Raw genomic sequence first — 23,279 nt, forward strand, 5'->3', positions numbered from 1 at the left:
TCCTGGTGTGGGTCCAACTAGACATGGGAATGGCTCATAGAAGAGAACCTGGCCATGTCCATGTGCCTGGAGCACTCGTCTACTGCTCTCTTCAGTGCTGAGCATCAACTCCTGCCCTCCCACTAGATGCCGATAYTTTGTGGGGAGTTTATTTTTCCTGCCTTTGCTCCAAGGTCCCCAGGAAACAGCTTGGCTTCTGTTAGAGATGTGGCCAGCTGTTAGCCAAACACAGCAACAGCACTGCCTCTCCTCCTTGAAGGAGCTCAGCCCACCTTGTAAAGACACACAGCATCTGCTATGCTACACAGTGGTGTTCTGGAGGTGAGAAGAGGCTTGCCTTCCTCTCCCAAGGAGAAAACAGAGAAACAGGTCTCTCTTTTCAGCAAAGGCTTGTGATTAGAGCTGCTAGAGAGGAAAGGACAGTAATAGTTTTAAAAGTCAGCACTTGCTAAAAACAGGGGACAAATGATATTTTACTTGCATCAGTTTCTTGTCAGTCTATTTTCTTACTCTATAAATTGTTATGTTAAGATGCCAGAGCCAAATGCCCTAAATCATACTGTATTCAACCAATGGATGATATTTTATTTTGGAAGGGCAGGCATAGGGGTTCCTTCCTACCCATTTTGTAGAGACCTCTCTTCCTTCTAAGACACTGTAATCTGGTCATCCATCCTACAAGATCATGTGCTACCATGAATCACTGTAAAAACTACATACATGAGCTAGACAGCACTTGAAGGAGGAGAAGGAAGAGTATGGGGCAAGGCACATCTCCCTTTTACAACCAGGACTGGTGGGACTCCAGACATAACCTGCCTCTAGGAGGTCAATACTCATCCTGCCTTTTAATACTGAGTCATCCACCCTCAGCCCTGGGCTTTGCTAGATGATGACAAAGCAGAAAGGACAGCAAAATACAGGAGACTGCTCAAATCTTTAGGGGAAATAAGTTGCCCATGAATTTGAGATGTGATGCGTATACACAGTCAATCATTAGCAGACGCAGAGAGGTCATGGCAACTGCACTGAAATTGCTTATCAGTAGAAGGTCTCATTGCCAATACCTAAGACTTTGCCCTACCTACCACTYATGATGAAGACTTGCTTAAATACTGGAATCACTAGTGTGCATCATGTTGTTGCCTCCACTGTAATAAAATGTTAATTTTAATGGTATGCATCAATTCCCTAAGAGGAGGGTGATTTTTGTGTCATCAGAAGGACATCACTCAGGGGTTGTGGTCCATGCCTTTGAATCACAGGCTCACCAAAACCTCTTCTGCGCAAYTGCTAGTTGCTGCATTACTTGTAGTTTTTACGCATCTGTATTCGAGACCATCCTTCAGTAAAATAGCTCTGAAAATAGCTACAGTCTAACAATAATCATAAAACCATGCCTTTTAACTGAACACTGCAAACATTTTAGAAAATTAGTCTTTATTAATAAGCTACAGAAAGTAAAAAATACATTCAAAAATAGTTTAAAAAACAATTTCTAAAACAGAAAGAATCATGCTATTCTGATTTTTTTTTTCTTAAACCATTAAAAGAACATTAGGTAAGCTAATGCAACAGCTGGCAGTGCTACTGCTTCCACAACATAATCTATAATGGTAGAAGCAGCTTTTTTTTCAGACACTTTAGTGCAATTTATGCTGTTTGTAGGGTGTTTTTTGTGCGTTTTCCTATAATTTTATGTCAATTGATGTCACTCTAGTTTATAAAATCTCCACCAAGTCAAGACAACTCCACTTAGCAATCACTTTGTTTTCTTTCAGGGCTAACATCAAAGTAGTTATTTTGAATCCTGAAATGATAAATATCTAATAGAAGCCCGAAGCTATTCTGGTGCTATACAACTGGCGAGGTATAATTGAACATTAAGTAATCCAAGTAGTAGAAGTCATAGGTCAGCTGTCTCTCTTGTTTAGACAATTCCTTTAAGTATTGCCTCACTACTTCTGCATTTGTTCTTTCATCAGAGGAATGTCGATCTTTGAAATTAGGAAACCTCAGCTCAGCTGGAGCACCTACCAGCCGCAAAAAATAATTGGCATCCTCTTGGAGAGTTTCAAACTTTCCTATGAAATCATAGTTGATGAGGCAGGGATAGCAGAGCTTACTGACTTGCTCCCAGTGAATGTCCATTCCCACTGGTCGATGGGAATCTAATAAGTACTGGATAAACTCTTTGAACTTAACTCCTGATCCTGTTTTCAATGCCTCTTCATTTGCATTTTGCCTGTATTTCTTAATTATTGCCTTCCCAAATACTGGATGGTAATAGCTGTTTGGATGTTCAAACTTATCCCTGAATGCAGATACCAGTCTTTCCATTGGATCACGTACAAATATAGTCTTAGTGTAAGTGTTCAAACGTGTGTATATCCCTTTCAGGTCGTAACTGTCTAGTTTCTTCAGATGCTTACCGTAGTGCACATCATCATGGGAAATGTTGTGYGCTGATGTGGCAAGTCCACTGAGCACCATCAGGACCCTTTTCCAGTTGGAACAACCTGCTTTAGGCACCTCGCAGTATAGGATCTTGTGCCTATCCTCCACATAAATCCTTGACACCACATGCACCAGGTGTGTTCGCAGCTTCTTTCGGCTGTTGTATTTTTTACAGAAGCCATAAAGGAAGGATCTGCGTCTTTCCTGGGCACCATCGACATCCTTCCACTTGTCTCCGTTGATTAAACTCTTGTTCAAAGGGCGCATCGCAGTGGGTAAATACACCTCTCTGAACTGGCTGAGAAATGACTCAGTCATCTGATGGCCAGAAAGCTGGCTTGCCGTGGGGACAGCTACCACACCAAAAGGGTCTGGCTTCCCCTGCGAGCGCTGGCCCTCCACAGCCGCAGTTTCTTGCTTGTTGAGGCTAACAGGAGAGCTCCTGTTCTGGGCTGATCTCCTCAGTTCCCCAGGAGGTGGGAGCTTTAAATCCTGCAATTGTGGAGAGAATGAGAGCTGAAAACACAGCAACAGCACAGCCGAGCTCATCTGCACCGTAACAGTGACAAGAACAGCAGTGTTCATTCACAGGCATTCATGTGCATTGGCAAAGCATATTCAATGCTACAAATTCCGTATGAACCACTTGATCAATACACCTAAATTTAGCAAGAATCTGGGCTAATTATTGAAATATGTGCTTTTGAAGCTTACCTGTTAATGAACAGTAGGTCTTCCTTCARAAATAAATAGCTTAAAACAAACTTTTTAAAAAGAGATCAGAAGAGGTTCACACAGAGAGGCTGATAGCCCTGGTAGGGGTGACTGGATGCTCTTCTGTACATAATACATTTTTCCCCCCATGACAGCACTGTTGACTTACAGTAGTGTTAACAGCTTTCCACAGTGCCCTGGCACAATCAAGCCAGCAGCTGCTGCATCTACAAGCGTGACTTGGAGCAGGCCTTGTTTCTCAGTGGTTGGTTGCAAGGCCAGTGCTTGTGATAGCAAAACCACATTAGGGTTCCTAAATGTCCAGCATCAGCGGAGTGGAGTAGGATGTAGTGACAGTGGAATCACCCTCCATAAAGGTCCACTTTCTGGCCATAGATCATGGGAGAGAGATGYATTTGCCAACATGCAGGTACCTGCAACTCAACATCTACATTTTAATTGAGCTGCTTTGAAATGAGGCAAAAGAATAACTTCTAAAGCATATTTCATCTGATCTATTTAAATATCAACATTCATGACATCAGCTAGTGTCAGTCACTGATCCTGCCAAGATTGTAAAAAGATGGGACTTTCCTCCTAAACATCTCTTCTAACATTACCAGCTTTTGTGCAATGGAAATGACAACACTTGGATCTGTGAAGAGCTGCCTTGTTCCATCATTCCAAGCAAAAAAATAAAAAGACTGAGACATTTGGGTTCTAGATTTTAAATAGTCTTCCTTGGATGCAAGACCAACCTCTGATGGTAACTTGAGGAGACATCAAAATGGGATGGCATTTCYGTTTTTGCAGCTGTGAATACAGCTGTAGGAACCATTATGGGAGCAAGGATTCTTCATGAGATTAAAAACTTGAGAGAAGGATGGGCAGAACCATTCAGAGAAATCTTGGGTAACACCCTAAAGGAACAACATTCGCACAGTGGGAGCCACTTGAAAGGGGTTCCCTCTAAGCAAGATGAGGCAAAAGAAGAAAGAATCTCTCAGGAAGAAAAAGCCCCAAACAGAAGGAAAAAAAGTCCTAGGGGAAAAACAATGATACGGGAAGTTCTGAGGGGAAAGAAAAATCTACATATGTAAAATACTATTAGTTGCTTCCCCTCTCTGCTTCTCCTTCTCTTTGACATACATATCCCAGAGTGAATACAACAATAATGGCTAATAAATGTTATTATAAGCTCCACAAGGAATTGTGTGCTTACAGTAAATGCTGGCTGTAGCATGCTATGAGTGGAAAAGGACAGTGATGATAATTTTTAAAGACATATTGCCACTTGCTATGGAAGTTTTCCAACTCAAAAAAAAAACCCTACCTATTTACCTGCTTTAGTTAACTAGATTAGTGATTAGTAATTAGTAACAGAGATGAATGAAGGAATGAATCAAGCTTGCATTCTGCAAGATTTCTTAGGAAATTAACAGAAATTGTTCAATAGGTAGTGCCATATTTCTTAAAACTACCTAAAAATCTGCTATATGCAGTTGAGCGCCACATGCTTTGAAAGGATTTAAAAATATTTGTCTTGCACAAACTGGGGGGTTGTCTTTGGCATCCTCTTGGCACTGGTAATTTTTCATAGCTTGTTTTATGATGCCTTAAAGACAAGAATATCTCCATGTTACACCAAAACTTGTTTTTAACGTGGAAAGTGGAAAACAAGAAACCCTTCAAAATCTAGGGCCACTTTTTWAAAAAAATATGGTCATTATATTTCTTCTTCACAAGCTGCTGAGTACCATTATTTTTGAGGATACCTGAATGTACAGCAACAACTAAACTGAATACCTATTGGCAACTAACTATGGATCCAAATCATTCCATGCAAAATCTTCTACCCTCTTCTTTGAGACAAGTGCCAAAGTACAAATAGGCATTCAGAGCTTTCTGAAGAGCAAATATCTTTGGGAATCAGTCTACTGGCTTGAGAAATGAGCTCTGTGGTCTCCTTGGGGAGAAGCACAGCTGTCCTCGAGACATGCTGACAATTTATACAGCAGGTTGCATAGTTTTCATCTGAAAATTAATTTTCAGTGAAGAGTTGCCAGTAATTATGCAGAGTGCCATGTTCTCTGTTTGCACGTACGTATATGAAAAGAAGTTATGAAATCGCCATGAGTCCAGTTTAGAAGAGTATGCACATAACCTCTGTCTCCCTTTGGCTAAACAGGAACTGAAGACTTAAGATTAAATACAAARTGAAAGAAGAAATTCCACAGAATGTCAACACGGTGTTTGTTACTGGCAGACAGTTCAATGAAGGTGCTGAAACAAAAGGCATTTCTGATGTCATTGGGTTCATAGATATTTTTTCCTTACATTTTTATTGCTGAAGATTCCCTGCTCTTCCCTCATCCACAAAAGGATTTCTCCTCACTGTAGAAATAAGTAGTTAACACCTTCTTTCATGCACATCAAAGTTGTCCTTTTCTTAGTACCTTCACAAGCCACTGAGGTGGATGAATTTGACTACTGCCAAGAATAGTTGAGACTCATCCAATTACTCTTCATGGTAGTTTTACAATGCACTGGTGGGATCTCATCTAGACAGTTTASAATTAGGGCATTGTGCCATGCAAAAAGATAATGATATATTCCAGGATGGATTTACAAAGWTTTAATGGCTTGCAGATATTGCTGTTTTTTTTTTCTAAATATTTGATTGTTGTATCTTTATTTTTAGTAACTAAAATAATAAAATTAAGTGGGCTCCAGAAAATGTGGAGCAGAGGGAGAAAGAAGGATTCTGTTATATCATGCTTTTCTGTGCTGCTCAATAATTACACTTCAGGTATTAATGTCTGGCTTGTTTTTYAGCGTTTATTTTCTGTCCTGTAACACAAGCTGCCTTGAATAGCATTTATGAAGCTTCTTAAGCTTCTCGGGAGCAATTGCATGAATCCCCTTGGAGGACACTGTACTCTGCTTTTCACCATGGTTTCACTTTCACTAGCCAAGTGACTGTGACAGGTTTGAGTGCCCCAAGGACTCTCTCAGCAATATTATGTATCTAATATAGGTGCTCTCCAAACATGAGTGTTCAAAGGTGATAAAAACTTCATTCCTTAAGACAAAAGAAAGTTGGAATTAGTTTTTCTGGATAAAACTTATGAAAGACAAATAATCATAAGGCAGGAACATTTGTGTTTTCTGGACAAAGATCAACCCTAGGCAAGGGTTCTGCAGTACATACTTGGAGAAACCTACACATGMCAGGGGACAGAGCCCCCCTACCAATGAAGTGACAGGAATTAGAAATACAGTATATGTTTGGAGCACATGTATCATATTCWTGTCCTAATCTCATGTTCCTGTTCTTTGGTACTAGATATGCTCAGGCAGTACTAAAATTCATCATGGACTGAGATCATTAGATATCTTATTTTAGTGCATAAATGTATTTCTTCAATGTTGCTTCTAATGTGAGGATTATATCACAATGAAGATTTAATTTCAGGAAACTTGTTCTTTCCCTAGGACCTCTCTGTAGAGAGCAAAAAGAGAAAGGGGCTCTTCTGAGAAAAGGTTTGTTAATCAGTTCCTCTCTGAGTTCTCATCAGTTAGGAAGTACAGGGAGATGAACCTCCAAATTCAGGTCTTYAAACAAAGTTAATGTGAATACTGAAGAGCTGTAAAAGAAATACCTTCTTACYTGGATTGTAGGAGTGTGTCTTGGAAAGGATAATATACAATTTTAATCTAAACTCTTGATTAGGCACAACCAGAAGGATTCCATCAGTCCATGACTATGGCGGTTGAGGGGTGAGAATAAATATGTAATTGAAATATGAGGAAAAGCTTTCATGAATACTACCTACAGCATGCACCAGTGAAGCCTGGAGCTATTGCTCAGTTTCTTAAGTATAAACACATGTAAAACAATACATACCATGTCTGCGCAAGTTCTCTGAGCTTGCTAAAAGTAGGCAGGTTCAAGTATCCTTGAACTTTTTGTGCTAGAACAGCATTTGCTAAGCATAATTTGGAATGGCCAGACTCCTTGACTGCGATGCCACCCAAGGCTACAAGGACATGTGCTCATCTCTTACCCACACCAGAGAAACTGCATAGCATAAGGTTGGTGAGCTAAGCAAATTCCTAGAGGAGCTCTCAATGGAGAGACATCTGAAGCAATCACCCAATGAAGGATGGCAGCAAGTGACAGGAAACACATGCTAATACGGTGCTTCACCTTCCATGCAGGGGAGATAAGAGATAAATCTCTTGATTTATCACTCCTGCTTAAAACAGTTATTCTATGGACAAGCATTACTCTCCCCCTCCTCACGGAGATGTCATGAATTTTATGAATTTTCCAACTTATTCAAGAATAATCACCACTGCTACAATCCTCACAAGCTACCATTCACACATGTACTGCCTGTGGACAGTGCGAATTCAGTAAAGGTACTTCTTTCAGAGATACAAAATATTGCCTTGTGGCTTTTACAGAACTTCGTTATGGAAGAACAGAACATTTGTACTTTGAACTTCTATAGCTCTTTCCATCCCTAAAGTTCTCTAAAGATCGCACAACAGCTGCGAGCATATCTTTTCCTCCAGATTAATATCCAGAAATATTTCTTACATGGTACCATCATTCATAAGACTGACAGGCAAAACTTTACTATGATAGACACAACATATATAACGTATGTATCCCTAGAACATATGCACTTGTACAAAGCATTTCTATGATTAATAAATAAATGGGGAAAATGAAAAAAAAAAAGAAGCATATGAAATGATCAGAGTTTCCTGTATAGAAAGAAGCAAATTTTAACATTTTGTAGCAGAAAAGTGGTTTGGTTTAAGGCAGATACTTATGAACACCAAGTCAGACAAAAAATAGAATAATTAAAGGTAATAATAATAACAATGAACCAGCAGCTAAGTTTTAATTAACAGATGCAGATAATTTTACATGTTGCTTTCTCAAAAACAGCTGGTGAGTCAGTGGCTATTTCCTCTTGRACCTGTTAGCAAAAGGCTGTGTAGTCTCACTAACGAGGTGCCTTGGAAATAGATGTAGGGGACAGACAAAGGGAGTGCTAAGGAATAAGAGAACAGAAGTTAAAAATAAAGTCCTAAATTTACTTGAAAATTAGTGTTCAAATCTGAAAATAATTCCTTCTTATATCTGCCCTCATAAAACCCTTAGATTTCTGCAAAATATGTTCAAAAAAAAAAAAAAAAAAAGAGAGAAAAGAAAACAAGGCACAATGCATGGAAAGAGTCCATGGTTAAAATAAGATGCCATAGTTATCAGAAACTTGCAAGGTCATACAAGTTTGTGTGACAGATTAAAGATTCACTAAGTAGTGACATTAAAAATAACTGTCCCACCCCTTTATTACTAGTAGCAATCATCTCTAGCTTACTGGAGATGTCTCGAGGTCAACAGCAATGATTAATTGCTTCTGGATAGGATCATGCTGAAGGTACTTCTCCAGCTTTCGAACAACAGTTTAATGGCTCRGGGTCTCCTCACTGCACAACACACCAATTTTTATATTAAGCACACAGCTGTTACAGCCTAGACAACTTGTGTTTAGACAGACACTGTGGCCAGTTCACAAACACTTACAGCTGGCCAAGTTCACACTTACCTCTTTTCTATGCAGTCATGTTCATTTTGCATACAAATAATCTACCATGTTCAAATAATCCACCATGTTTCAACAGTTTTTTGTTATGTCCCTTTTTTTTTATTCTAAGCTCTGTTTCCTCCTTTGCATATTCTATTAATAAAATCTAAGCCAGTCACTGACCAGTCAGTGACCAGAAATCTTGACCAGAAATCAGTCCAATCGTGAAGTCTTGACCAGAAATCAGTACTCACTCTGGTTTCTGTATGGAATAATAGAGACTCATAGTAAAGCAACTTTAACAGCATGGAAATACAAAAGGAACTAAGCATCTGGCATTCATTTTATGAGAAAAAAAAAAAGATTATCCTGTTACACTGACTTGCAGATTGTGTGTGTATGTATATATATATATATGTGTGTATATATATATAGTGAGTGTGTGTATATATATATCTGTAGTGTAAATACGAAAAGGACAGATTTTCAGGTGCTCTCAATATATTACATATTGGTCTCACATTTGAGCTGATTAAATAATGATAACGTGTCTCTCTTTTTTCAGAACTTAAAGCACAGAAGCAAGTCAAGAGTCAGAATCCTGGCACTTGGTGTTTAGAGCGCTCCCCACCATGGGAGACCCTGTCTGCCTGGGCAGCATCAAGGTGCATCTCTTGGGAGAATGATCAAACTCCAGGACATTTAACTCTGGAGGTTGCAGGCTTGAATTTTAGGTAGAAAAAGCAAATGAGAAAGAGCCTTAAGTAGAAAGAACAAATGAATCTGAATATCCCTACATCGGRGATGCCTGCTTTAGTCACTGACTTACTTTTCAAAGACATGCCAATACAGAAGACAGTCTRGCATGCCTGTGCTTCATACAATCTGTCCTGTGTGAGCTTTTCTGCTGCTACATGCACTTGATTTCCTAGGAGGGCTTGGGTTGGATCACTCCTGCCAACACTAGGGCTGGTCCACACATGCAGAAGAACAAGCCTGCCAGGCTCAGCTGCCCATCCTYGTAGGTGACAAATGAGTAGAGGTTAGAAGAGTTGTGGACCTCAATTGAATTTWGGAGTTCAAAAGAAATTGATTTTTTTTCAGTTTCATTACTAATCTGCCCACCTGAMCTATAATGAAGACTCAACTGCCTAAATAAGCACTTAGATGTTCTTCTGAATAGCCAAATATGGTGGCTGGACACCTGTTGACATCTGCATGAGGGCAAAGAGCATGTGCTTTAAGGAGAAATAACACAATTCTAGGCACAAAGGGCTTTGAATTGGGTACAAAATCCTTTCCAACAATTTCTGTAAAGGAATTATTTCAGCTGCAAACATTAAGCTACGAACAAGCTGTTCAGCAAGCTGCTCTTAGAAGCAGTGAAAAAAGTGATGGCCTAGTTTAGCAGGGGCTCGTATCATGTTTCCCCTATCCTGTGTCTCCCTGGACAGTGCTCCCAGCTCCGGTCCTTTTCCGTCTCCCAGCAGCAGGCAAAACAGGGGCTGTGCAGCTGCAGCGAGGCTCCCTGGCCAGCCCATGGTCCCCTCCTGAAATRGATATGGAGCTGTCATATAACTGATTGCCTTTTCCTCAGTGAGGACAATACTTCTCCTCTAACCAGCTAGCTAAAAGTGGCCCTGGGTTCAAATGTAAGTGGGGAAGCATCRTCAGGGAAATAAATGGCCAGGCAATGTGACTGAGAAAGCATCTCTAGGGAACCAAGGGCACTTACAACCAGAAAGATGCAAAAATGAAGACAAATAAACAGCTGTAGTCCTTCCTCACAAAAAACACCACTCCTTTTTAGGAGGTAAGCTTGTAATATAACGCTGTACTTTTGCACACCTGGCAATATTTCTCACATAATCCACATGGATCTACTKTAAGATCCATGAGGACATTTTGCTGGTAAACAGAATCCATTGTCCATCTTGTCTGCAGGTCAACACACTTCYTCTGCAGCTAAAGGAAGACACCTGAACTTGGATACCTGTGCACACTTTTAGGCAATTTCATGTGCTCAAGTTAATAATACTATTAGTAATATTTTAGAGTTGATCATACTCATAAGTTACTGTGGGAAAAGATAGGCAAGATTCATTGCACATATTCTCTCTTCAGGTTAAGTGGAAAATAACATACCTAATTTTCACTGAAGAGAACTATCTCACTTTTATAAGGAGTAGGAGGAAACATCCTAACCTATTCTGTGGCAGGTGTTTTGTATAGCTATCTTCTCAGCATGTCTTGATCTATAAGTAGTGCTACAGATCTTTAGGTTGCCACACAAATACTAATCCGTTCAATCCAAATCCCTCCTTGAAGTGGAGGAATAATTAGAGAACCATATTGTGGTTACAAGCGTAGACACACAAGCCAGAGCCACAGAATTTGTTTATTTAACTCTTGAGCAAGTCACATGACTTTCACACTTCATTTTYCATGTCTGCAAAACAACAGATAGGCAGTTCTTACCGGCTCATATGAATAATGTTAATTTCTGTACAATACTGCAAATTTGGASGGGAAAAAAAAAAAAAAAAAGGTGCTTGCTGGTAAGCGAAGTGTGCAGGATGGGGTGAGTAGGAAGAAATTTCATAATCAAGAAAACATGTCTGAAGGATGGCCATTTCAAGCATAGCCACATAAATATGGCAATGCCTACRCAATGGCATGATGAGAAAAGCTCTTCTATCTTTCCTGGTAAACCAGTATGACTAAGGGACCTTCCTGCAGGTGCYTGATAGTCCCTAACAAAGGACAGGCTGTGACAGTAAGAAAGGGGAAGTTTCTTGGGCAAGAGAGCAGCAAAGGCGCCTGCAGCTCTGCCTAGGGATGCACAGTGAGCCAGCTAAGAGCTCATGGGGATTAGCAGCAGCAACGTTGTGGTGGGTGTCTGCTGTAGACATGCTGGTCAGAAAGCAGATGGGGTCTTCGAGCATGTGGGTTGGGCCAAACAACTTCCAGGGGTCCCTTATTCCATGAAGCATAGGAAAATGAAATAATAGTTCAGTTTGTTTAGAGGACTAAATACACTCACTATTTGGGAACTACCAAACTGCTCATTTTAGGGGAACCAAGTAACACTGGCATACATGGACYTGTTCCTGGCTAGGCTGCATGAAAAAGAAGGAAAGAAACACGGGCACTGAAGCAGAGCACAGCAGAGCACAAGAAAAGGCAAGGCATCTGAACTGAACCACGGTGGTTTTGCTCATGCTGATGTAGGTCATGGATACTGAAGGATGAACAAATCATCCATGATCACCTCTCATTGCCATGTACAGAAAGCGAAATGCTTCCTGACAGAGCTGTTTGTTCAAACTCTAATAAATGGCTATGCCACTGCAAGAGAGTCTGGCTTGAGGAAAGAGCTGCTCAGGGACAAGGCAACAGGAAAGATACGGTGGAGCACTCCCAGCAGCCAGCCTGCTGCCCTGGCCTGCAAGTTCATTGCAGAGGTGGCAGGTTCAAGTCTGAGCTCAAACACAGCYCAAAACCTGGCCACGCAAAGAGCTACAGGTTCAAATTATAAATACTCATGTTCTTGATAGTCCTGCAAAGCTTCCAGGAGGTACTGGGCAAAACCACGTGTAGGAACATTCCCTAAGACCACAACACAGACAAACCTGAGTGTAAAGATGAAGCATAAAGAATTGCCTTCAGACATATTTTCACAGACGATTTGTAATGTGTTTTTTAACCAGAATGTTACATGGTTAAAGTGTGAGGTTTGTTCTTGTTTCTTTTCATTTTCTTGTTTCTCTCACAATAGTCAATATGGTCCATAGTTAATCAGGTTGTACACATGTACCAGGATTTATGCTGACATTACAAAGATAGAAAAGCAAGTATTGAAAAGTAAAGTGTATAACATTTCTGGAAGACTCTGCTCAGGCTATGGAGGGCAATTGCTGCAGTTAAACATATAAAGTTAAACATACAAATATATGAATGTATATAAATGGCGAAAAGGCACAAGCAAATGCCTCCACATCAAATGGAACATGTGCCAGTGAAGGTGATAACCATAACTCAGGGCATTTTGTGGAAGCAGATTGCCTTGGCAGATTACCTTGGCTTAGACTTTAGAAGAAACTAAGAACCAAAAAGAACAAGCATCTTCAGGAGAGAGGCTGTGGAGTTTCTTTGAAGATCCTCAAAACCTGCCTGGATGCCGCCCTGTGCCATGTGCTGTAGGTGTCCCTKCTTTAGCAGGGGGGTTGGACTAGATCATCTCTAGAGGTCCCTTCCAAGCATTCTGTGATTCTGTGATTCTGTGATCAACTGTTTGATCAATTGTGATCAAACTGTTGCAAATMTCCACAGCTGATGAGGGTTTAACCTAGTAGGAGACCACTAMGACAGCAGCTTTATTGTTTCCTAGTCTCCTCCTGCTTTACAGGCATCTCTCAATGAGCCATTCCTTGATAGTTGCTCCTGCATACCACTGCTCYTGTAAAATTATAACACCATTTATCTTCTGAAGAAAAATTTCGCCATCACTAAAATTTCTGGCAGAGACTTTAACTCAGTGGTTCTGCACTGACTTATGTGGAAGCCAGGTGAGGATTTAATCCTGTATATAAAAGTTTCTATTYAAATACTGAAAATAAACAGAGTCCTTTAATGGAAGCTATTCCATGAGAATCCACCCCATCTTAACTGCATTTTTTTTATGAAGTAATATTAATTCAGATGAAAAATGGTGTCTCTGCAATTGTACCCTAGATTACAGGCTTGAAAAATCTAATTTCTCATTGTAATTAATTAATTAATTTATTTACTTCTTAGAAGATCAAAGAAAGTTATTTGTGTAACAGGGCATCAACAGCTTCATCAGCATCCGTTTAAAATGACTGTCTTACCGATTACCCCAAATCAACTTTTTACAGCTTTGTTTGGGTACACCCACCACCACATTAAGGCAATAAAATTCTAGTTGAGATGTTCCGTAGTTAACTGCAGACAGAGCAGATAAGCAATTTCAGAAGGGCAAGGCAGAAGCATGCAGGAAAGGACCAAGGGAAGAAACACAAGAATGGCATCTAATCGACCCTTTGCAATTGTGACAAATATCCTATTTATTACAACGTGCTGTTTCTCACAGAAGGCCAATGTCTTCCACTGAGCTGATTTTGTCATATAGAAAACGTGCAGCTAGGTCTCTAGTCAGCCATCCCCAGCCATGTTAAAGTAGCCTCAAGTTCTGTTTTAAAAATACAACTGCCCCCCCTTCTGGCCAATAAGCCAGAACACTCAAAAGTGTTTTCACAAAACATTTCAAATTAATTTTGAATTACAAGTTAATTAGGCTAATTTTAGCATATAAATTCTCAGCAAAGACACACAACTTCCATGAAATTTCTAAATAGTTCTACATTTGTTTAGAAAAAAAAATGAAGATTTTTCTTTGCCTGAAGCAATGTTATATTCTGGGCTAAATACATTCAGCCATCAATTATTCAAGATAATGGGAAAGTTAAAACTATTTTGACAAAACAAAATTATGGCTAATGCTAGGTATTTCAAGACCAGGCTTCTCATAAGCTTCCAGACCTACAGGGCTTATTTGGTGAGGAGTCATGCCAGCTCAGATATCATTTATCACATAAATGATATAGCATCAGCACAGTGCTCTGCTACAACAGGCAAAATGCAAATGCTTTTTGACCCAAACAGCTTTAAAGTGGGTAATGAACTGGCTGGTTTATGATCTGGCTACGTAGCCAGATCACCCATAAAAGTGAGGTATATGGACATTATGAAGCCCAGCATCAGGAGTTAGGACTTGTGAGAAAGCCTACCAAAGGCACAAGGGCTGTTGTATCAGTGATCTCATGCAAAGCTGTCAGATATTCACGCTGGTGCTTTGCTATAAATTCATCTGCTCCTACTAGCTGCATCTTTCAAGATGTCTCCTTTCTTGGTCAAACCTATATTGAGAATTACAGCTTCTTGTCACCTCCTTCCTTCCTCAGAAAGCAGTGAATAGGATGTGACAACAAAGCCCTATTATGCCTCTTTCACATCTCTTAGTCTTATGGTTTAGCATGGAGGATGAACACAGAAGACAAAATAAAACCAAGGAAGTCATGTGCATCAATGACTACTCTGAAGTCTACTGCTGATATAAAATGAGTCATTAAAATGTTTGTAAATGTCTTTTCAAATACATCGCACAAATGCTAAGAATACTAGTTTTCATCCCATTTGGATAACAACATTCAGTAAGAAGATGACAAGCTGTGAATGAGGAGTGTGAATATAATTTCTCTACAGGTTAGTTCTTTTCATTCAGGACCATCACACCTTTCAGAAAAGCAAACTATGGCTTTCCTCCTCATTCTGATAAAGGACAATTTTATTTCAGTATAGTTTCGTATATTATTTTCCTGACATTGAAATGCTAAATAACAATATTAAAAGTTTTTCAAGCAATCTCACCTAATTTATGAAGTAATAAATACAGGATAGAAAATATCTCCAAAATTGTAATGAAACCTCAAAAAAACTCATGGCAGAAATGAAACCTAAAAAACATTGAAAGGTATTAAGCATACGTGGCGTGTACATGTTTCATAGCAATATTTTTTTGACTTTTAAAAGCAATGTTAACAGGAGAACTAAACCATTAGACAAAAAAAATCACAGTTCAGGGCTACAAAATTTGATACTAGTGGATAAATTGTTGATTGTCTGTATCCTCACATTCAACACATCAATAATGAGAGCTACTAAGTGTACCTACATGGCAAATCTCTTATTTAGATCAAGAAGATGGTTAATCTGTCAACATAATGTCTTTTTTTGGAGGGGGGGGGATGATTTCAGCTTGTTAATTTTAGCTTTTTAATATACAGTTAATTTTAGCTTGTCCTATGAAGTTGTCCTCTTTGTAATTGTTACAATTTTTCTAACATGAACAAATAAGTAACAAAAAGTACAAAAATGTCAAAATACCTGATTAATGATCTGTTGTTTTAATTTTTCTCCAGACACTGAAAGAGAATGAAAATAATTAGTTGGCATACATTTTAATAAATAGGATCATACACATATACAACAAAAGCAGTGAAGCTGGCAGAAATAAAATTAAACAAGTTCTAATTAAACAGTGAAATTTAACATGTATAAATGACTGGGAGAAACCTTCAAAATGGAAATCCACTTGAAGTGGTGAAGGAAAAACAAACCCTCTTAATCAAGATGTCATTGAAGGCCAGTATAGGAAGCCAGTCTTACTAGCCYGATCTCACGAGGCATTAAAACACTCCAAGTAAAGACAACACATTTCAAGTAGGCACTAAGGAGCCCCTTAATTAACTTTGCAAGACTTTGCACTGCTGCGGGAACATGCAACAGAGACACTGGCAGCACCCAACACTGTATCTGAATAGATCGAGAGTCGAAATAGATGCAGCAGAATAGTATAGATAGAGAATTCTAGTCTCCATTCTAGTGAAACAGAGAGTAGAGAGATGTCCTCTGCACCTAACCGATGACACACGTTTGGGCATGAGCGATGATGGAAATTAGGCACCAGTCAGCTCAGAGACGAAATCCTATGCCGACAACCTGGCATGAAAYGGTGAGTTGAAATACGGCCTCCCTCACTCATCCCGGCCGCGTCCTTGCAACGGTGCCCAGCACTGCTGCTGAAGACCTGGCCGAAGCCTCGGCAGAAACCTGCTTCTCCACTGCAGAGACCCTATGAGCAATGACATTTCAAACCTGTTCTTTCCTTTCAGATCCCAAAGGGCAGCACTCTGGCCTCGTTAACTGACACCATGCAGTAGCTGTCAGGAGAACAGCTGGCTTCAGTTACGCTCCTTTGCTATTGGAGACCAATCACACGCATTGGGGAAAGTCAGGAATTTCACACCTATCTATCCAGCAAGGTCTACATGTATCCATCAGATTTTTTGGGGGTCATAACAGTTAATAACCGTCAATATCACCATTAATTGGCAGGGGAACCTGTTTCTTAGCTTCGTTGGTAGCCTTCTTCAGGTCTGTAAATGTTGCTCTAGTTTGGCAGAATTTCTTTGTACTGTTGTGTGTAGCATAAGATACAGTTAAAACCATGTTAAAATATTTTAAGTATTAAAATATAACATAAAAATATCATTAGTTGAATAAAAATAATCTTCTCTACTGGTCCCTGAGAACACTCTTCTCAAGGAAAGCATTATAGATGATTTAGATAAAGATAATTACTTCAGGCTATTTTGTAAGATTGTTTCTTATGATAATTATTTCCTGCATGCTTATGTTGAATTCTTGTTTGCTAAATATAAAAATAATACTTTTTGGCTTAAAAAAAAATCATTTGGGGGAGACTTTCCAAAATGCATTCCCTTGCTCACTGAGATCATCTTTGGGAGGAATGGAATTTTTTCTTGTAACTAGTTTTTTAACCAAATAGATTTTTGGTAATTGAAGATTAAAGAAGTATGTGTTTTTAGCATTCTCTAATGATATACAAGTTGCTAGGAAAACAGAGTGTTTGAAATCTCTGGTTAGATCAACACTATTTTGCTCAAAGGTTTGTGGACTTTGAATACTGATGCTTTCCTGTTTCCCAGTACATTTGTTTTTAGGCTATTTTGATTCACTTTAAAGGAATTTTAATAACTTTCTGTTGACAGCATGGACAGCTGGTCTTGAGAATTAGTGAAAATTCACTTGCTGACTGAGGAAGGAAGTGACATCAATGAGTTTCTAAAGTCAGCCCAGAGGGAAAAGTGAGCTCCACRAGAGTAGCCTTTTATGCCATTGTATGTATTTACAGAGATGCCTCAAGATGCAAATTGTAGTATCAATCAAACCTGTGGTTTCTACCTTAGACAAATATAAAAATGAACAGAAAGACTGGGTGAGACCTTTCTGACCATTGTTGACACTGTTAAGAAAAATGTGAAGAATTTATGGTATCATTCTTAGTTCTCCCCTTTGCTGATTTAACACAACAGTACCAATGAAAAGGCAGGTACATAAGTATATGATATACCAGTAATGACAGCATGGGTTAAACAGGACAGAGATTGACTAGCCAGTTAAAGATAGAAAGGAGATCAAATTCAAGGTCACTGGCAAATTGACTACTTATTCTCCATTTATTCACTACATGATCCCTGTCCTCATCACAGAACAACTCAATGAATTTGTCATAGTCAGCAGTACACTCAGAAGAGAACAAGGTCCATAATTGGCTGCATCTCCCTTATTAAAGTAGGAGTATATCGGCACCATTATCCCAGGAAGTCTGGTGTTCACTGTACTTTTGTTTTAAGAAGAAAAACTACAAAAAAGTGAAAAAAAAATGTGAACACACAAAACTATACTTTTTTCTTCCTTAGCATCAATGGAATACTCTCTTTTTTTCCCTCTTTCGCACTGCTACTAAGTAGTCAAATTTGAAACAGATATTCCTTTGAAAACCACATTTTCTATCAAAAGAAAATATCCCTTCCAGAACTCAGCTTAAAGCAAAAAAAAAAAAAAAAGGATTTTAAAAGGTCCAAGAATGTTATTTCTTAATATAGATCCTTAAAGGATCCATAAAGGATCCTTAAAGGTCTTCCACAGGAAACAAACAGCACTGAGAGGGTTTTCAATCTTTGGCTGACAACAAGGGAACTACAAGGTTTTGCAATTGAAATTAACCACAACTTTGTTTCTTCAACTTCTTTTATTACTTTTTTTGTTTTGTTTTCCTAATCCTCTCATTACACAGAGTAGCTAGTCACTAATCTGTAGTTTATATACAACACCYATATTTTTGATAGGAATGTTTCTGTTCAGGTTCCTAGTCATTTCTAGGCTGCCTTGCTCAGTAGTATCACTGGAGAAGTTCCACTGGAGAGACGTCTCTAAATACAAAGAATATGAGGCAATCTGAACCAGATAAAACAAAAAAATAATCACAACATGCAAGCCAGTCTCACAGGCAACACCAGAGTTAGTCACAAGAAACAAATACAATTCATGAGATGTACTAGAAGTTTAATTACCTGTAGAACTACACACATAAACTTCAACTTCTACATGAGCTTTTTCAGAGCCACTGTGGTGGCAAGATGAATGAATGCAGGAACATCAAGCTAACTGGGAAATCTATTGCCATCTGGAAATTCAAATCGCAGTTACATAGCAGGTAGTCCATGCAGTCCAAAAGGCAATTCTTCCACAAATCAGCTTACATGCGAATAAACTGTTCTCCCTCTGTATTTTTCCTGCTACATTAAAAATATCTTTTTCTACTTGTCATCTGGAAAATTATTAATATATGGATTAATAAATATCTGGAAAATAATTAATAAATATGACCAGACATGATGATACAGGCAAATCAGAAGGCATTAATCACAGGCAACCATACACCGGCAATACACTTAGTCAAAAGACAGGTATTTATCAGCATGCAGATTCTTGTTGGCCAAGACTATCTTYTCCAGACACTGAGCCTAAACTAATGTCACTTTGGGAACCACAGGTAGAGAAGCAAGTCTATCCCAAATTTATTTTTAGGGATTTTCTTTTTCAGTATCTGTAAAGCAGTGACTCTGTCCACAAAAGAAAAAAAGTAAAATACCTTTATTTGTTTTTGGATAGTAGAAATAAGTGTCCTCCTAGGCTTGACCTCAAGCTATATCACTTAAGAAAAAAGCATTTACAATAAACATTCTTTTAAAGAATTCTCTGTATTTTCATTCACTAATTAGTATACTAAATCCTGTTTCCAGGGCATCACCATCTTGTTTCCGGGGTTTTCAGTTTTTTGCTTACTACTTACACTATGGAAAATTACCTTACTGAGTGAATTGCTTTATAATGTAACTGACCAATGCAAGACACAAAAGCATGTCATAACTGATGCTGTCACGAGGAACTGCACTGCAGACTCTTCAGCCTTATGGGTACAACCTACACAGGGAACACTATGTAATTAAGCACACTATGCCCTGCTTACCTCCATGCAAAGGAATGTGATATTTGTGCAGGTTTACAGATTAATCTGCTGTAATTCCTTTGAATGTTAAACTATTTCCAGCTCAAATATAATTAAGATCACCAGGTACAAAAGATTCAGATTGGAAATAAGAGTACAAGCAGAACAAGTGACAGCTTAATACTGCTACTTATGTTCAAGTAGCTGGATACATTAGGGAACAAATATGTTGTCAAAAATCCTTCCATATATAGCAAAAGATATTTAATTTCAAAAATCAAAAAAAGAACTACTGCATTTAATTAGCGTGTAGAATTCCTTCAAACACATTGGTCTGCCAGTGGCTGTGATGTGACTGCTGCAACAKGAACAATTTTTTTTCCTTCCCAAAAGTCAAATCCCAATTTAGACCTAAAAAGACTATCATCAAAATCATTAAAGAGAAGACTGTGTAATACACAGCTTGGTTCCTTAAGTCTTCAAATAATCCTACCAATATTTTTGGCACAATGAGAAGGTAAGGAAAGAATAATAAGAATAATTCTGTGTATGTCTCCCTGCTCCTCRTGTCTTAGGATTTCCAACTAGAATGAGAAAAATGGGGAGAATCTCAAATGGCAACTCATGAAAACGCATGAAAAAGTTCAATTTTGTACTGCAACAGTCATAATCACTTCCCTACATGTGGGAATGGCACTATAAGTAAATGGGGAGGAAATCTGATATTCTAATATAAGTTTTTTTTTTTTTTTTTTTTTTTCAGTTTATGACAAGCATACTGAGAGGTTTTGACTTAATTTTTATAAACCTAAACACAAAAGACCTATGTGGTTGTGATTCATTACTGATTTCCTAGCTCACTCGAGCAGCTTCTGAGGAGTGGAAAGAAACCAGAGCAATTGGAAAGAAACTGACCAAGTTCTGCAGCTCTCTTCTCCTTACTGGGAAGGTGTCATAGATTTTTTTTTTTTTTTTGAGAGACCTTCATTTGGCACATGCAGACTCTAAAATATTTTTGAAAAGAAACAAATATTTCCTGTAAATTAATCACAGAATCTCCATGAACATAATGCAACACTGCTCCTTCAATGCATGACATTTACATCCTTTCTAAGAGGGAATTTCCAGAAAATTGGAACTCCTCATTTATAGCATTATATTCAAAACCTAGTTAAATTTCTTTTGCACCTCTGTGGCAAACAGGCAACTGAACTGGGGCCTACAATGCATTAATCACATCTTCATATTGCATAATCCTTGCTGGCTGTCACARCGCCAACTCATAAGTTGCCCTGGCAGTAGCAAACATAAAAAGAAACCCAAGTTGATACTGATTGAACCAAATGAAGGGAAGTTGGCCATCTCAAAACACCGAAATTCTCACAGCATTCCAAGGTCTCCCCAGCTAATTTTTCATGATTACTTTTGATATGAAAACAGACCTTTAATTGTCAGTCTCTAATAAGGATGCAGAACTGTTCCCTGGAAGGTTCAAAGGACCCTGGGAAACCAAATATTCACGAAAGCTCTAGGAGCCAAACATCTYGTGCTTATTAGCATACAACATTCAGATTCATCTAACTCAGTAATAAAACAAAGAACAGAGGTGGGGGACTGCAATCTTGGTCTAACAAAGACCAAGAATTAGTGTTAGAATTAGTGTTAACTTAATGTTAAAAGAATTGAAGATCCCATTCATTCATTCCTCTGGGCATAAATRGTGCAATTCCATTTAAAAAAATCTATGCCTGGGCAAAATTCTGCATYGACTAACATTGTGTATATATTTGTGCTTAAGAAAAGGAAATGTTAGAATCTAAATCAGTTTATAATTTCAAATTTTACCTGCCCATAAATTGACAAATATTTCCAAAATATAGAAGATTTTCCCAAATTCCAAAATCTGAAGATTTKCTTTCAACAAGCACTACCAGTATGCCCATTACTAGAATTAGCAGRCAGATTTTCTTTTAGAAAGGTAAGGTGAAGATTTGTCACCATGTTCCTTTAAGAATGGAAGATTTGAGATAATGGAAGCATGGCAGACCATCTTTTCCATTTTAATGTTAGCACAACCAYTGATATGGTGCTTTGGATGGTTTCCAAGTGAACGTCATTCATATTTTCATTGGTGTTGATCCTATATCTAGCAACATGAATAGTACATTTCCATTTTGGTTTAGAGCTCACTATTCAACTGCTTCAAATGTTTTCTGTTGTATTGAACTACTTCATGACTGTTTTGGATCCCTGCTCTCTTAAGCAGTAGAATAAATCAGAGATTCATTGTCATCTGCAGTTAGGCAGGCAAAGATTAGCTGATTTTGGCTTAGCAGATGCATCTCCTCAAAATATGGTAAGGGCTGCCTTGCTCTCATGCCACTAACTGCAAGGGCCACCACTTTTCCATTTGGAATCCCATGGAAACAGTAGACTCCATTTGCACATTGCCAATTATGTTCATGGTGCTTTTTATTATGATCATCTATAGAAAAGGTTACATAATGTGTTAAAATGCCTTCCTGACTACACTCCAGCATTAAACTCAAATGATTATATGGTTATTTTCCATAAAATAGAGTTCTGGGCTTTGACTCAAAAGAAGTTACTTGTATCTGTCAGCTGATCCATGGTAGCTTCTTATAATGAAGGCTCTATCTCTTTGTTAAACAAGATGGTTGATTCTGATTTTTTTTTCCATTGAAGGAAAACTATGTGGCTTTCAGTACAAGAACAGAAAGGTAAGAACTCCTCTGTGGGAAAAGACTGTGGAGAGCATCAAGGGCTCTTTCTTACAAGCATCAAGCAGAAATAAGGCTGAGGACATATACACTGCTACTGCTTTAAGGCAGCTAAAATTCTGATTTGCACTGACATTTGGGCTGAAACTTTGCAGCAGTTTGGCTTTGGTTCTTGCTTGGTTTCCATCCACATTAAGAACATATGGCTGCCCCCACCCAAGGGAGGAATGTGACTGCAGTTGAAGTTTGCAGTCAYATTAACTCTGTTGAGGCAAGCCACATGAAACCATGGGCTTCATTCTGGCATACTCCTAAGAGAGTTTGCTGTCAGTTTGTCACTGGCAGAAGGATGGTGTTATGCCTGGCTCTGAAACCCATAGAAACTTAATTTGAATGACCTGGAAATGGCCAAAGAAGCAACAGAGCCCAGGGTAAGCATCACACAAGCCTCTAGAGGGTTATGCCTGTGGAGCCTTACTTTAACTCATCTGCAAGGACAGCTCTACCATAAAGAGCAGCAAAGCTCCTCTGGTCTGAATCAGAAGCAGCGGTGTGCAAGATGTGCAAGTAGCAAGTCCAAATATGGACAGAAAAATACKATTTGTTGGTATTAGTTACAAAGTAGAGTACCACAGCTGAGTCTCCATGGGAAGCCTTAGTCTACAGTTTCTGTATTTCAGAAATAAAAGAGATGAATTGTCTATAAAACATAAGGGCAGGAAGTGACCAGTGGTGATGAGCACAAATACTMTTTCAATTTACTACTCATTTTGAGTTATGGCTGTATAAACAGACCATACTTGT

The 23,279-nt window shown here is 38.7% G+C and overlaps 1 protein-coding gene across 1 annotated transcript in view; it reads right to left on the reverse strand.

Moving 5' to 3' along the window:
- Positions 1–1,691: 1,691 nt before the first annotated feature.
- Positions 1,692–23,279, reverse strand: part of CHST9 (carbohydrate sulfotransferase 9) — a 73,199-nt gene continuing 51,611 nt past the window's right edge. Inside the window, exons 2-3 of the mRNA XM_026041431.1 lie at positions 15,744–15,781; positions 1,692–2,949 (exon numbers count right to left, since the gene is read on the reverse strand). Coding sequence (XP_025897216.1) covers positions 1,855–2,949; positions 15,744–15,781 — 1,133 coding nt within the window. The 3' untranslated portion in view covers positions 1,692–1,854. The remainder of the gene's footprint in view (positions 2,950–15,743; positions 15,782–23,279) is intronic.

The sequence above is a fragment of the Nothoprocta perdicaria genome, unplaced genomic scaffold, assembly GCF_003342845.1.
Source record: "Nothoprocta perdicaria isolate Ctin4 unplaced genomic scaffold, notPer1 scaffold_284, whole genome shotgun sequence".
In the NCBI taxonomy this organism is placed as follows: Eukaryota; Metazoa; Chordata; class Aves; order Tinamiformes; family Tinamidae; genus Nothoprocta; species Nothoprocta perdicaria.